The sequence below is a fragment of the Acipenser ruthenus genome, chromosome 7, assembly GCF_902713425.1.
Source record: "Acipenser ruthenus chromosome 7, fAciRut3.2 maternal haplotype, whole genome shotgun sequence".
Taxonomy (NCBI): domain Eukaryota; kingdom Metazoa; phylum Chordata; class Actinopteri; order Acipenseriformes; family Acipenseridae; genus Acipenser; species Acipenser ruthenus.
In genome coordinates, this window is record NC_081195.1 from 56,030,510 (window position 1) to 56,046,563 (window position 16,054).

Consider the following 16,054-nt stretch of genomic DNA (forward strand, 5'->3'; position numbering starts at 1 on the left):
AAGGGATTTCTTTACTCACTTTACATATATGTTAATAAAAAACATGTCTTACTGCTGTTATAAAATAGTGTAAGAAGCTATCCATGAGTGTACTGTGGCAAACCATTTATTAATGAATGTTATCCTTACAAAGAATGTCCTAGCAATTGAAAAAATTGCCATATTTATTTCTATGCTGTATCCTAAATTTAGATGATGTAAAAAAACATAAAAGTTTCTCAATTACTTGTTCGTTCCAGTACAGGAAACTGTTTCCCCAATTTAAAAAAAGGGATTGAAAAATTGAGCTAAAAACTATTACAAAAAGCTCACCTGACACCTGCAGTTTTGGCAGGGTATATCTGGGTCTATGAAGTCTTGTCCATTGTTGTATATGCGCTGGTTATAGGTACACCTGTCACAGACCGCACAGCAGTCACCTGGTCAAAAATGAAAAAGAAAAAATAATTCACACACTTTTTTTAAATCCAGTTTTGAGCACAGGCTTTTGTCAGCGGTGGAGATGCCTGTTCTAACTCACTATTCATTTTAGTAGGATGTAGGCAAGTGATGCGCGGGCAGGGTGACAAACGGCAGACTGGCTCCCCATTAGTGCAGACACAAGTGCTGCAAGGGTCTTCATCAGGCTCCCAGTCTGTCCCATCCTCAAACTCCACTCCATTCAGGACACACACTTTAAGGGCAAGAGACAAAACAACACATCAGTGTTGGACAGGGCGACTCATCTTTGGGTCTTAAATGTGCAATGATTTAACACTTATTTAGCTTCAGTATCTTTTAAACTGCCTCACACCCAGGATGGTATTTTTCCAGATTTACTATATACAGTATTAAACACACAGTGGGGTCTATTCAATTGATCTAAACGATGGTGGATCTTAATTCCACTGTCTTTGAAACCAATCACCCTGGAGTTTTACATTATTTTTTTTTTACAGATGGAAATGCACCAAAGAGACGGTTTGGTATTCATTTATTTCTTTAACGTTGGTTCTAATTATCTCAGTGGTGATAGTTAGATAAAGTAATACGCCACTATTTAGATTTATGGTAAAGACCTCATTATGTATGAAGTAGACAACATTGTACTTGCACTGTACAATAAATTCAACCTTGTGGATTACCATTCCCATCAAACTCAGTACAAACTAATGTAAAAAAAGAATCCCGTAATACCTTTGCAGATTGGACAGCAATGTTGAGGGTCAATCACAGGGTTAGAGCACTGAACAGGTGGGCACACCTCCTCTTGGCACCGCACATTTCCACCCTGAAACAAGCACAGCTTTCTTAGTTCTTCCCAAATCGAATCAATAACCAGTGTTGAAAGGATTCAATAACTGTTTTCAGTCACAGTAGTCTGGGCTTTTTTGTTTCTGCTTACTGCATCATCGGATATTATTTCCAGCTTAATTGAATCTAAGCATGTATTATTTCACCATGTTTCCATCATGGGTGAGGCAATCATGGTAGCTAATTTTCTTTATCATAATCAAAGTGTTCATGGAAGTTGAAAGAATCTCATAATTAGAGATCAGGACCATCTATTGATTCACGTATATGACACATCATACATATCATGTACAGACCTGTGACAATTTGAAGTCTCTAAAAAGTACAGAGATTGTGACAGCCACCCCTTCTATCAACATACTGTATATAAGTCACCTGTTAGCAGCAACTACACTTATAATTTTGCAGAATTTAAATCTAAATGTTTAAACCACAGCAGGTTCTATATAAAACACATTAAAAGTGAATGTTTATAGGTATAGAAGTTTAGTAAAAACAGAGCTTACCTTTGTTTTGTTTAATATTCCCATTACTTTCAATAATTTCTTAAGGCTGAAATATGCAATTTTAGCAAAGTTGAGAGTGGTCTTTCTCTTGCACTCCTTGCATGACAGACCCATTTCTCTTCGCTTGCAGGCCTGACACAGCAAAGAGTGCGTGAGCAATACACTCTCAACTTGATTAGTAATAGCCACCAAACACTTATAAACATGCATTATAAGAGATCATGGTGTTTTGTTTTTGTTTTTGACTTTATTGGGGAAATACACTCTATGCTGTCCCATACATGGCAAATAACAGAACTGAACTCACATTGCAAGTGCACTGCAGGCAGGGGCTGCTTCCTGGGGGGGTGAACACCCGTCCACTGGTGTAAATCCGTCTCTCATACTCACACACTGAGGGGACAGAAACACACACCAGTGAAACCAATGCAGCTCTATAGGAGCTGTAAGCCATCAAAGCAAACTTCGGAAGAACCTGCCATTCAATCCCTTGTTGTGTAAAAAAATTGTTTTAAAAGTCAGGAGAAGGGAGTGAGACACACTTTGACAATACATTTATCCTGCCAACCATATCAGAAATATTTCTGAAAACTGGTCGTGTAGATGTATGTATTTAGTGCAGAGGATGTGGTTAACCCGTATCATACAATGGTGTTTGATATATTCTGTTCACAGATGCTTGTGATAGAGAATCTTCCACTATGGAGGTGGTACCCTGAATAAAAACAAGTTAAGACAATATTTGCAGGGCCACTGAACTATTGTTATGTCTATAATTCTGCATGCTGTTTACATATTTGACATGACTGCATTGATAAAACTTTCCCTCAAAGACTTCAATCCTAACAGCATGTCTACTGTAGCTACAGCACCTCAACTGCATGTTTATTTTCATTTACAGACAATCACTAGTTGTAGTCAAATGTCTGGTGTTTGAAATATTAAAAATATAAACAGAAGTGTTTTGAAAAACAAGCACAGCACAATTTGATGAAGACTCAGATGCAATCCAATCATGTTTTCAGCAGGATACACTTTAAACAGAATAATTATCTTTTAGAAAAAAAAAAAAAAAAAACTATTAAGGCTTTTAGGAATTTTTCTGACACCGTGAAATGGCTCTATCATTAAATCACGGTCAATAAGAACAAGTCTAGACCCCGAAGGAATGTCATTTCATAGCATTTTTTTCCCCTTCTACAATCCTCCGTCTGCTTTATTAAAAAGCCCTGAGGGTCGAATCCCACACCATCATTAAAAAGCCTCCCTGCAGACCTTCCCATCCCACACAGGGACTTTACACTTCTGTTCAACTTCTGTTCAAAAGTAGGCCTCCGGGCAGCAGTGTGGAGTAGTGGTTAGAGCTCTGGACTCTTGACCGGAGGGTTGTGGGTTCAATCCCAGATGGGTGACACTGCTGCTGTACCCTTGAGCAAGGTACTTTACCTAGATTGCTCCAGTAAAAACCCAACTGTATAAATGGGTAATTGTATGTAAAAATAATGGGTAAAAAAATAATAATAATGTAATTGTATGTAAAAATAATGTGATAACAATTGTAAGTCGCCCTGGATAAGGGCGTCTGCTAAGAAATAAATAATAATAATAATAACAGCCCCTTGTTGGACTTGAAAACAGTATAAAAACATTTGAAAAGATAACTGATTACAGACTACCATACAGGTTTATAAACACTTTGAAAACTCATGTAATTCTGCCTGCCTGTTTATATAACCCCCCATCTCTCATTTAAAAAAAAATGCAATTCAACCACTACAAATCTCATAGAAACAAACATTCATTAAGGATGAGTCACAGAGGGGATTCAAGACAAAGTCTGCAAGCTGCTTTACACAAATCACTGAGCTCAGTGGTTCCGTCTCTCTCCTTTTGTTCATGAACTTTAACTCTTTTTTGGAAAACTATCTTTAAACCAGCAGTGTTGTCACAAAGCTGAGGAATTTGAACGCACTCATGACAGAACTGTGACCAGTGACCTCCTCTGGGACCTCTCTGGGAGTGCAGAGTGCCTAACACAGCGGTTTATTTTTCTTTTGCTTCCTTGAACAGAGCAAACACACATGCACACACACACACACACACACACACACACACACAGGTACAGTCTGTACAAAATCCCACATACAGTACAATAGCATAATTCCATACTGTACTTCACATTTTCTTTTAAAGCAAGGATGAGAATATAAAGTAACTTGGAGCAGTCCTTGTTTCATGCAGGTGAAACTTAAGATGGCAGCATGTTTTGCAACTGCTCAGCATGGCTGGATGATTTCTTAATGATTTGTTTTGGTCATGGTATGGGGGTTAGTTCCCTGTGCTGCTGATTTTATAAACCAGTGTTTTATGTCAGTGTCGGAAACCTGTGGCTTTTTAAATCCCAAAATTCTCAGCCTATTTAGTCTTGTGGTCAGAGCTCAGAACAGGGATCCTGGGATATGATCGTGTGAACTCAGTACTAAAGAAAAAAGAATACAAAAGAAGACTTACATTTTCTTAATGTTATTGCAGTTGCAAGTATAAAGATAGAAACTAAAACAACACACAGTAAGTGTTGTACAGTAAATGTACTGTAGAGTGTTACTTACCTTCACAGCTGGGGCAGCACTGCCCTATCTGTTTGGCTGGGTGGCTGCATCTAATAGGAGGGCAATTGGGGTCCAAGCGCTCACAGGACACCCGACCTGCCTGTTACAGAAGGTGAGTCAACAGAAAAGTGTTTATTGACCAATTTTCATTAAATGTGCTTTTGCACTTTTTTTTTATTTAAAAACAGATACGGAGCACAGATGCCGTATGATATCCCATTGAGTTTATGACAAGCCAGCCACAGATAAACCAAACAGTGTTTTGCTAACAAACCCTCCATTATGACATACATCCTACAAGTGAAGTCAAGCACTAGAATATCTTTGAATCTGCAGTTCCCCGACACTGTATAACTTTAACTGCTAGTACTCACTTATCAAACAAACAGTATTCATAACAGGCAGAAACCATAAGAACTTACCGAACACCTGCAGCTCAGGCAGGGGTTAACGGCTGAGATGAAGGACTGGCCATCAACAAACGTCTTCGAGTCATATTCACACTCCTCACAGCTAGCCGAAGAAAAGCCAACAATCAGAAATTCTAAACTATCTGGCAAACCTAACATTTCTTTCCACTTTACATTTTGGTTAGGACCCACCGACCATAAACATCTGGTTCCACAAACTCTGATTATCTTGGATCATCTAATGCTACATATATACATACATATATGGTTTTGGCCTATTTATTGATACATTACTGGGGGCAACGTAACATTTTTTTTTTTTTTTTTCGCAAATCAAAGTAGCCAATAAATGTAGCCGTTGTGTGTGTCTAGATGAGGAACCAAGCCAACAAACAACGGTGGTTGGGCCCATTACAGAACTGGCGTTCCTGTCACTGGATTCTTACCGTGGGCAGCAATCTCCAGGCCTCTGAACAGGATTCCTGCATTGCACTGGTGGGCATGCGACAGGGTTACAGTGGATATCACCATTCTGCGCAGGGATATATGGAAATAACTTAATTTAAGTGACAGCCACCGAAATGTGTCCTACAAATCCTCTACTTGATTCCCCATTGCCATCCTATATTGTATTCTGAGTAAGGATACACTATCTAAATACTGAATTATGTAGGAACTCAAGATAGGAAAGCCCAAAGGAATTGTTATGTACGAATCTTTGTAAGCACAAAAGAAAAACTGTAATAATTTTATTTTTGCAAAAACAGTGTTACTATATTAGCAGGTACACATTGTGTTATTTTTATGAGAGAACAAAGGTTTTAAGTAAAGTGTATTCATTGCTGATTACTTTTGAAGCCTTGGTACTGGACTTACCACACATGTGCACTCTGCACAGCGGTCTCCATTAGACACTCTCTCTCCATTCACATACTCCTGTCCATTCAAATGGCAACCTAGAGCATTATATCAAAGATGAACACATCAGATCAACAGCTACATTCAATCTAACAAAGTGAGCAGGATTATGCCAAGGCCAGATTGCATGTTTGATCTGTAGAGTAAAATCGGTTAAGTAAAATAGATTAATCAAAAACGGTTTAATGGTGGGGTCAGGTCCATTACTTCCTTCTAATTTAGGAATTCTAAGAATGATCTGTCTTCTAATATTCTTATTTTTTGTATTTGGTCACTTCAAAAGCACAAAAAAGCATAGGAAAACTATGTTACGAAAATTAGCTTAGTTTATCTTAAGATATGTTGCTTTTTGGATGTGGGGATTGAGCTATCCTAATCCTTACTATATGAAAACATATTATTCAGTACCATTGAAAAGCACTTGCATTTGTTTTCCAAAACCAGTTGTATAGCTAACTTTTTTTTTTGTTTAGGGATATAATTATACTGATGAAGTCAAATATTTTGTTTACTGATAAGCGGAGTGTTTGATGTTATGGATTGGAGGACCTGCTAGAACCTGTCAAGTAAAGACAGACGCGTAACTGACACAACAAAATGCTTTTACCAAGTTTAATCCTAACTTTGGACTATTAGACAAATCTGACATAAAAGACTAAAATATTGGTTACAGTACCTAAAAGTACTCCATACTTGATAATTTCATACACAAACCGGCGTACAAACACAAAGTAACTGAACAAATATTCAGATATTATTGTTCTTTTTAAATGAAAAGGTAATGGAATTTGACTATATATTTTTATGTAAATAATTACTATTTTAAACATTTCCAAATTCAAAAAATGCATTGACCATTAATACAGTTCATACTTTTTTTAATGTCATTGTTGTAGAGCTGTAAAAAAAAAAAAAAAAAAAAAAAAAAAAAAAAAGATACAAGCTAATGAAATCCACACATGGAAAAGTAACGGTACAATAACACTTAAAAAATTAAAAATGAAATAATTAAAACAGACAAAATAATTGACCTAGATATTTGCTTTGCTTGAGATGGTTTATGCCAATGTACTCCCTAGTGCTTGCCATGTCTGGTACGGTTGCTTAATTACTGATGTATTACAGGTCCCGAGCTGCTCTACTTATTCCAGTTCTCTGCAGTTTTATAAAGCCGATATCTGTCTTGTCAAACTTTTAACTGATATTAAAATCATTCAGAGTGATGGCACACATTTGCCTATCCTGGGAGCCAACTTTACATTTTGTCACCAGCACAGTTCAGTAACTTCGGCCCTGAAGCCTCTATCGACAATCACTTATTTTAGGAAATGGTTACATGATGACAGGTCACCAGTGTGCTAATGAAGCCTTGAAACTTACCATCACAGCTAGGGCAGCACGATCCCGCTGTGGGCTTGGCAGGATTTCTACATGGGGTGTTACACCTCTCATTCTCACACAGAACTTGTCCCTCCTGCCAAAGAAAGTTAGGAAACTCAGGAATGGAGCAGACGTTTTAAATTTTCCTACCTGAGGTTTCAGAATATGAAGCTGATATACAAGGTTCCGCATTTTTCCCCTATTGCAATGAAAAATATTAGTTTTCGAAACCCAGCTGGCACTTAAAAGATATCTGCCACTATATCGAAGCCATTGGTTGTATGAAAACCGCTACTCCTGTCCCACTAGATATGTGCTCAAAAGTGCAATTCAGGGAAGTGGAAATGAACCGAAAACCAAATATAATAAGCAAGTAATCCAATGTAATTATTTTTGCTCACCAAACATCTGCAGATATTACAGGGGCTGTCTGGTAACTTCCACTCTGATTTGTGCTCGTGTCGAATGCCGACATGTACACAACCTGAAAACATAAAAAAATTTAAATAAAATAATTACAGGAAGAACCAAGATCTTGATTTTACCCAGGTGAGTTTGTGGATTACCAAACCAAAAAAAAAAAAGGAAAAAAGGAAAATGGTTTTAACCCATATTTGGGTTAAAACACCTGTAACAGGGCGAGCAGCCCTGTACATTGTTTTGTGTTATTTTTAGAACGAGGGTTCATCCTCCGCCCCTGTGCAAAGTATTGTTTTTGTTTATTATGATTTATTGTATTTATGTCGGCGAGCGCCGTATGTTTGTTATTGTTTCGTTTATTTTTAAAACGTGTCCTGGCAGAGGCGAGATCGGTGCTCGTCCTCTGCCAGGAGTAATAATTAATAAACTCGTGCAGAAGGTGAACCATCTCCCGAATTAATTACGGGATTAATTTTGTTGCTAATTGGGAGATGGTTCACCTTAATAAAAGCCTGCAGCTCTCTAGTTCGGGGTGGGTGATAGAGACGGAGAGCGAGAGGTTTATTTAAAAACGAAACTAAAGCATAGCCTACAGGAACAGTGACAGCGACTGCCCAGCCTGACCTGTATGGTTTATTTATTTTGGATTTTGTGTTAGTGATTTCTTTTTGTTTAACTATTTATTTTGCTCTGTGAGCGACTGTTTTCTGTTTAAATATTTTATTTATTTTTGGATTCATTAAATAAAACGGCGCCCGCGCCACTGCACAATACCTTTTTGTTTTTGTTGTCCCTTCTTCTGCCGTGACGTCAGACCACTCAGCCGTTCCTGCCACACGTGGTGTCCTGCGTGGGATCGCAGCGCCTCCAGGACGCAGGCAGAAGAGGGTACTGCATCTTTTTCGTTTTTTTTTCGTTTTTTTTGATTGTGTGGAGAAAAGGAGAGTGAAGAGGAGGATGGGAGGAAGAAAGATGAGAGGAGAGAGGAGGAAGAGCTGCAGAAGGCAGCAAAAGGAGCTGCAACAGCGGCCACCAGGGGTTGTTGTGGTGGAGGAGTGGTGCCCTGGTTGTGGGGAGTTTGGGCACACCGTGGCCATCTGCCCCACCCAATACCAGGGAGAGGAGTGGATGACCCAGATCGACTGGGTCTACCAGGAGCGAGAGGGGAGAGAGCGGAAGGTGAGGAGAAGGAGGCAGAGAGGGAACACGGACCTGGAAAGGAAGGAGCCCAAACGTCCTGCGCCTAAAAGGGAGGAGCCCGAACGTCCTGCGCCTAAAAGGGAGGAGCCCGAACGTCCTGCGCCTAAAAGGGAGGAGCCCGAACGTCCTGCGCCTGAGTGGGAGGAGCCCGAACGTCCACGTCCCAAGAGGGGGGAGTCGGTGCGTCCACGTCCCGAGAGGGGGGAGTCGGTGCGTCCACGTCCCGAGAGGGGGGAGTCGGTGCGTCCACGTCCCGAGAGGGGGGAGTCGGTGCGTCCACGTCCCGAGAGGGGGGAGTCGGTGCGTCCACGTCCCGAGAGGGGGGAGTCGGTGCGTCCACGGCCCAAGAAGGGGAAGGCCGAAGGTCCACAGCCCAGGTACCTGCCAGCAGAGGGGGAATACCTGCTGGTGCCGCCTCCATCTCCATGGGAGGACTGTGAGTCGCTCCCACCTCCGCCAGCAGAGGGAGAATACCTGCTGGTGCTACCTCCGTCTCCGTGGGAGGACTGTGAGCCGCTCCCACCTCCACCAGCAGAGGGAGCATACCTGCTGGTTCCTCCTCCACCGCCGTGGGAGGACTGTGAGCCGCTCCCGCCTCCGCCAGCAGAGGGAGCATACCGGCTGGTTCCGCCTCCACCGCCGTGGGAGGACTGTGGGTCGCTCCCACCTCCGCCAGCAGAGGGAGCATACCTGCTGGTGCCATCTCCACCGCCCTGGGAGGAATGTGAGTCGCTCCCACCTCCGCCAGCAGAGGGAGCATGCCTGCTGGTTCCACCTCCGTCTCCATGGGAGGACTGTGTGTCGCTCCCACCTCCGCCAGCAGAGGGAGCATTCCTGCTGGTTCCACCTCCACCGTCGTGGGAGGACGACGTGTCGCTCCCACCGCCAGCAGAGGGAGCATTCCTGCTGGTTCCACCTCCACCGTCGTGGGAGGACGACGTGTCGCTCCCACCACCAGCAGAGGGAGCATACCTGCTGGTGCCACCTCCGTCTCCGTGGGAGGACGACATGTTGCTCCCACCGCCGCCACCAGCAGAGGGAGCATGCCTGCTGGTTCCGCTTCCACCACAACCAGCAGAGGGAACATGCCTGCTGGTTTCCCTGTCGCTGCCAGAAGGGGAGGAGCCGCCTTGGCTGCCAGAAGGGGAGGAGCCGCCTTGGCTGCCAGAAGGGGAGGAGCCGCCTTGGCTGCCAGAAGGGGAGGAGCCGCCTTGGCTGCCAGAAGGGGAGGAGCCGCCTTGGCTGCCAGAAGGGGAGGAGCCGCCTTGGCTGCCAGAAGGGGAGGAGCCCCTGCCGCCTTCGCAGCCTGAAGGGGAGGAAGCCCTGCCGCCTTCGCAGCCTGAAGGGGAGGAAGCCCTGCCGCCTTCGCAGCCTGAAGGGGAGGAAGCCCTGCCGCCTTCGCAGCCTGAAGGGGAGGAAGCCCTGCCGCCTTCGCAGCCTGAAGGGGAGGAAGCCCTGCCGCCTTGGCCGCCTGAAGGGGAGGAAGCCCTGCCGCCTTGGCCGCCTGAAGGGGAGGAAGCCCTGCCGCCTGGGCCGCCAGAAGGGGAGGAAGCCCTGCCGCCTTGGCCGCCAGAAGGGGAGAAGCCTTGGCCGCCAGAGGAGGAGGAGCCCCTGCCACCTTTACTGTCAAGAGGAGAGGAGCAGGAGCTACCTCTACCTCCACCACCACCACCACCACCATTGGGAGAAGTGGAGCTCCTGCTGCCGCCTTCATGGCCAGGGGCTCCCCTCCCGCCGTCAGCATCACCTTGGGTCGCCTGTGTCTCCCTTGCGTCTCCTAGGGTTGCTGCCGGTCCTGCGTTGCCTCCCGAGGGTCCGCTGCCATTGCCTCCCGAGGGTCCGCTGCCATTGCCTCCCGAGGGTCCGCTGCCGTCGCCTCCCGAGGGTCCGTCGCCGTCGCCTCCCGAGGGTCCGCTGCCGCTGCCGTCGCCTCCCGAGGGTCCGCTGCCGTCGCCTCCCGAGGGTCCGCTGCCGCTGCCGTCGCCTCCCGAGGGTCCGCTGCCGCTGCCGTCGCCTCCCGAGGGTCCGCTGCCGTCGCCTGGGGTCGCCAGGGATCCTGCTTCACCTGGGGTCCCTACACTGTGGTCGGAGCCCCATGGAGGGGAGCTGCCGGCCATCAAGAAAGGGGGGGAGATCAGGAGACCAGCTCCCCCAGCCGCACTTTCGCGGCCAGAGGTCATGTGGTCGGAGCCCCACGGAGGGGAGCTGCCGGCCATCAAGAAAGGGGGGGAGGTCAGGAGACCAGCTCCCCCAGCCGCACTTTCGCGGCAGGATATTGTGTGGTCGGAGCCCCACGGAGGGGAACTGCCGGCTATGAAGAAGGGGGGGGAGGTCAGGAGACCAGCTCCCCCAGCCGCACTTTCGCGGCAGGAGTTTGTGTGGTCAGAGCCCCACGGAGGGGAACTGCTGGCCATGAAGAGGAGGGGGAAGGTCAGGAGACCAGCTCCCCCAGCCGCAATTTCGCGGCAGGAGAGAGTGTGGAGGGAGCCCCAGAAGAGGGAGCTGCCGGCCACGAAGAATTGGGGGGTGCCGGAGATTCCACCATGGCCACCCCCCAGAAGCAACTCTCTTCCCCCTCGTCCGGGACTTTGAGACTGAGGGGGGAGGTGGCCGTTGGGGCCATGTGTGCGTTGCACAAGGGGGGGGATATGTAACAGGGCGAGCAGCCCTGTACATTGTTTTGTGTTATTTTTAGAACGAGGGTTCATCCTCCGCCCCTGTGCAAAGTATTGTTTTTGTTTATTATGATTTATTGTATTTATGTCGGCGAGCGCCGTATGTTTGTTATTATTTCGTTTATTTTTAAAACGTGTCCTGGCAGAGGCGAGATCGGTGCTCGTCCTCTGCCAGGAGTAATAATTAATAAACTCGTGCAGAAGGTGAACCATCTCCCGAATTAATTACGGGATTAATTTTGTTGCTAATTGGGAGATGGTTCACCTTAATAAAAGCCTGCAGCTCTCTAGTTCGGGGTGGGTGATAGAGACGGAGAGCGAGAGGTTTATTTAAAAACGAAACTAAAGCATAGCCTACAGGAACAGTGACAGCGACTGCCCAGCCTGACCTGTATGGTTTATTTATTTTGGATTTTGTGTTAGTGATTTCTTTTTGTTTAACTATTTATTTTGCTCTGTGAGCGACTGTTTTCTGTTTAAATATTTTATTTATTTTTGGATTCATTAAATAAAACGGCGCCCGCGCCACTGCACAATACCTTTTTGTTTTTGTTGTCCCTTCTTCTGCCGTGACGTCAGACCCTCAGCCATTCCTGTCACAACACCCATTAAAAAGGCAATATCAAACAATTCCATGTTCTCTCTGTTCAGCCAATGGCATGAATGTCAAGCTGAAGAGGAGTGAAGGAATTCTGGAACCAGATGTATCGAATTTCCTTACTAAACTTCTCAAAAATAGGAAAGCCTTGTTTTCTTTTACCCTATCTGAAGATAATTGTAGCTCTTTGGTACATGTATAAAATGGCTCTATAGTTAGCCAGGTTATTTAGAGCTACTTGATGCCTTACCTCTGCATTTGGGGCAGCATTTCCCTGGTACTTTTTCAAAGGCAGTGCAGTCAAGAGAAGGGCAGGTGATCCTTGAGCACACAACATTCCCATTCTGCAGTGAAAAAAAGAAAAACAATGGCGACCTGGTCTTACCTCCGTCCCCTCTGAAGCACTGTACCCAGGCTAGATCCCTCCCAACTTGAGTTAATGTCCCCTGGCCAGCCTACCTTTTTACGCGTTCTACTCAAACACAAAGAGATTTCTGACATGATTAGTGCCACCTTTCTATCTGTCTGTAAAATAGGTGCTTCAAAAGAGTCATTAAACTGTTGCTTGTAGGCATCTGTGGTATCTGAAAGTAGACTGCATGTGTGTCATGTCCTCAGCCAACAATGAAGTTCTGTTTATTAAATCCCAACTGTCTAGATTTACTTTTTAGTTAGGCGTCTGTTTAATTGGCACTAGTTACACGGTGCTGTAAATTACTGTCACTCTGATAGTCAGGGCAGTGCTACTCTGGTTGTAGAACTATAGACTCTATGGACATACTAGCTTAGTAAAGCATCTTTGTATGCTTTCCTGACCTTGTTTGCTTGTGTTGTGTACTGGTATATCAACACCAATTTCATTATCTTTCCATAGGGTATTATTATTATTTATTATTTGTTTATTTAGCAGACGCCTTTATCCAAGGCGACTTACAGAGACTAGGGTGTGTGAACTATGCATCAGCTGAAGAGTCACTTACAATTACATCTCACCCGAAAGACAGAGCACAAGGAGGTTAAGTGACTTGCTCAGGGTCACACAATGAGTCAGTGGCTGAGGTGGGATTTGAACCGGGGACCTCCAGCTTACAAGCCCTTTTCTTTAACCACTGGACCACACAGCCTCCTTAGCGCAGTCCATGCAGAGCAGTCCAGTGCATGACACACAAATATCATGTCAATTGAAACGGACCTTGAAAAATAGATAAAAACAAAACCATGCAGACTTATAGCATTATAGTAGCTTTACTTACTGTACACAAGCAGTGCTCACACACATCTCCATTGGCCACAAAAGACATCCCGTTAGGTATCAGCTGCCCATGGAAATCACAGCTGGAGCAGTCTCTGCAACAGGGGCCGAATGGGGGCTTAACTCCGTGGGTACAGGTGTGAGGACACTGCTGGATATCTATGCATGATGGTTTACCATTCTGGATTTAAGAAAAATAATAATCAAAGTTACAGAATGTTGAATTGTTGCTCAGCAAGAAATGTTTTACTAGTCACCAAGGATCAAACCAACCTGTTGCTGTTTCTTATCCCCTCTGAGTCAGGGCGGAAGACCTACAGGTGTTAATAGGGCTACGTTTGGCAGGGATGGGGTTAAATCTGTCCCTGCCAACAGTCACAGATGTGCTAATTGAGGAATGGCCAGCTGGATGAAAGGGGAGAAAGCCTTTGTATGTGGAGACAGAGTTTTGGTGAATTTTTGACCTGTGTTTTGATGTGGGTAGGTGAACTTTATAGCGAAGGCGCATGTCCAGCCTATATTTTATTGTTTTGTGTAAACCTTTTGTTTTGGTCCTTGTGCCCTTGTTTATTCACACAGAACAGAAGGTTTACACAAAACAATACAATATAGGCTGGGGATTCGCCTTCACTATAAAGTTCACTAAACCACATCAAAACACAAGTCAAAAACTCACCAAAACTCCCTCTCCACAACAAAAGATATCTCCCCCTGTATACAGACGGACATTCTCCAATTACTAATCACAAATCTAATTGGGGGAATGGCCACACGTGATTGTTGGCAGGGGCAGATTTAATCCCATCCCTGCCAAACTTTTTACTATTTACACCGGCAGTGCTTCCACCTAGCCACACCTCCCCAAAATACCTCAAACATTACTCTTGTGTTGGGACAATTGCAAGAAAAAGTAGTGTTCCTACAACAGCATCTGCATCAGGGGATTCTCCAAGAAAACAACCTCCATTAGCAATGCACCTCAAACCATTTTATGGTCTATAGTTCCCCTTTGCAGACTGAATGCATAAGACATCAGTGTGCACTGTGCTGCTCAAAGTAAAGTTTAACAAAACTGCTAATTCTATGGTAAGCACTCTGTTGTTTTATGTTGTGTAATATATGGTACATACTGGTAACATGGTTTAACACAATTATCCCTAGCAAACCAGCACAGTTGGGGGCCCTTAACCTTTAGTGCTCAGGGCACCATGCAAAGTCAAACACAGACAGCTCATGGAAACAAACACTGCATGTCTTAAATGTGCGGCTGAGCACCGTTTCCTCTGGAGTTTGCAGAAATATCTGTTAATGATAAACATTTACTGACATTATACCACTCAGGTAAATCATTTATCAAATAAAAAAAACAAATGTGCTTATGTTCAAATGTCAACTTACCACGCATGTACATTTTTGACAGCCATCCAGAGTGGTGAAAGGCTGTTCATGGTCATAAGGTCTCCCGTCTAGTTCACAAGCTGTACCAGAAGAAACAAACATATGTCACAGTTTATACTGTACCTGGATTTTCCACTAATCACTAATAAAGGAATCTTGTATAGCACATTCATTTCAGCTTCCTGAACACCAACAAAAGACCTTTTCCAAAACCTTGTTTTTGTTTTTAAATCCTTCCAATTACATCATTTAAATCACCAACACGCAACAAATACAGCTTTGTTTTTGAGCCTGATTGTACCATCTGATGATGACAATGACTATTTGACCATATGTTACTGTTGCTAGGGAAACACCATGGGTGGAGTGTGCCTTTGCTTTGAGGAGAAATGCAATTTCTGTATTTATTTATTTATTACCTTTATTTATGCCATTTTATAATTTTGGCCTACAAATTATAACAGCCAAGCAAACACACAATCAAAGACTTTATTAAAAAAAATAATAATCTAGAGTATTGTGCACTGTTCCCACAATAGTATTCTAATAACTGGTTTCCACACGCCACCAGAATCTAGTACTTCTTGTTCGTATCGCAGTGTACTGCACTGTTCCAAAATTACTTCATTGTGCTGCTAAGCAGATTTGGAGCTTGATCTCAGGAAAATAATCCTTTGAATTTAGCTGTTAAATATACGGTTTTTTACGTTTTTATTTCATCATGAGGATTGCTGTAAACAACCCTTTCATAAACATCCATGAGCACAGTGAGTTGTTCTTTGCTGCTTGAAACGGTTGCAGACTGAAAACTGACCACAGTTTATTGAGATCAACTCGTTCAGATCAATGCTTTTGGCAACTGGAAAAAAAAAGCATAATATATACTGCCAATAAAAAAAAAAAGTGTTGTGGGCATTTAGAGACATAAAAATTGAACAAAAATTGAAATGCAAGGCAGTAAAGGGAATTGCACAGAAAGCTGGCTGAAGTATAAAAAAATGTAAAATCTTGTAAAATCTTCATTACCTGGGCAGGAGGGACAACACTGACCAGGCTTCTGGAAAGGATTCCCACACGAGATCGGCTGACACTGCACCGGGGAACACCTGACCAAGCTGTCCTGTAACAGCCCAAGAGTAGATTTAAATATGTCATCCACATTTCATGCACAGTGACCACAGTGCAGTAAATTGTCATCAGGGTGTGTAATGTATTAAAAGAACATCAATATGCAGTTCCAGGTTGGAACATGGTTGCTGGGCAGGTTAAGGTTCTTCCTGCCAGTGATCAGTGTTCCAGCCAGGTTCGGCGTCTGTGTTCCAAACTTGATCTCCGCAGAACATCTTATTTCTGATTTGCTTCTGCAACCCATGTGATCGGCACAGGAAGAAGTGC

At 44.0% G+C, this 16,054-nt stretch overlaps 1 protein-coding gene across 2 annotated transcripts in view; it reads right to left on the bottom strand.

Annotated features, from left to right (window-relative positions):
• LOC117415787 (kielin/chordin-like protein) overlaps window positions 1-16,054 on the bottom strand; it is a 93,554-nt gene that overhangs the window by 30,849 nt on the left and 46,651 nt on the right. For both annotated transcript variants that reach the window (XM_034026589.3, XM_059027327.1), the window contains 14 exons: window positions 15,686-15,779; window positions 14,660-14,739; window positions 13,263-13,442; window positions 12,260-12,353; window positions 7,518-7,600; window positions 7,117-7,210; window positions 5,695-5,774; window positions 5,265-5,350; window positions 4,831-4,921; window positions 4,409-4,508; window positions 2,107-2,192; window positions 1,177-1,270; window positions 521-673; window positions 313-419 (listed from right to left, as the gene is read on the bottom strand). In XM_034026589.3, the coding sequence (XP_033882480.2) occupies window positions 313-419; window positions 521-673; window positions 1,177-1,270; window positions 2,107-2,192; window positions 4,409-4,508; window positions 4,831-4,921; window positions 5,265-5,350; window positions 5,695-5,774; window positions 7,117-7,210; window positions 7,518-7,600; window positions 12,260-12,353; window positions 13,263-13,442; window positions 14,660-14,739; window positions 15,686-15,779 (1,422 nt within the window). The remainder of the gene's footprint in view (window positions 1-312; window positions 420-520; window positions 674-1,176; window positions 1,271-2,106; window positions 2,193-4,408; window positions 4,509-4,830; window positions 4,922-5,264; window positions 5,351-5,694; window positions 5,775-7,116; window positions 7,211-7,517; window positions 7,601-12,259; window positions 12,354-13,262; window positions 13,443-14,659; window positions 14,740-15,685; window positions 15,780-16,054) is intronic.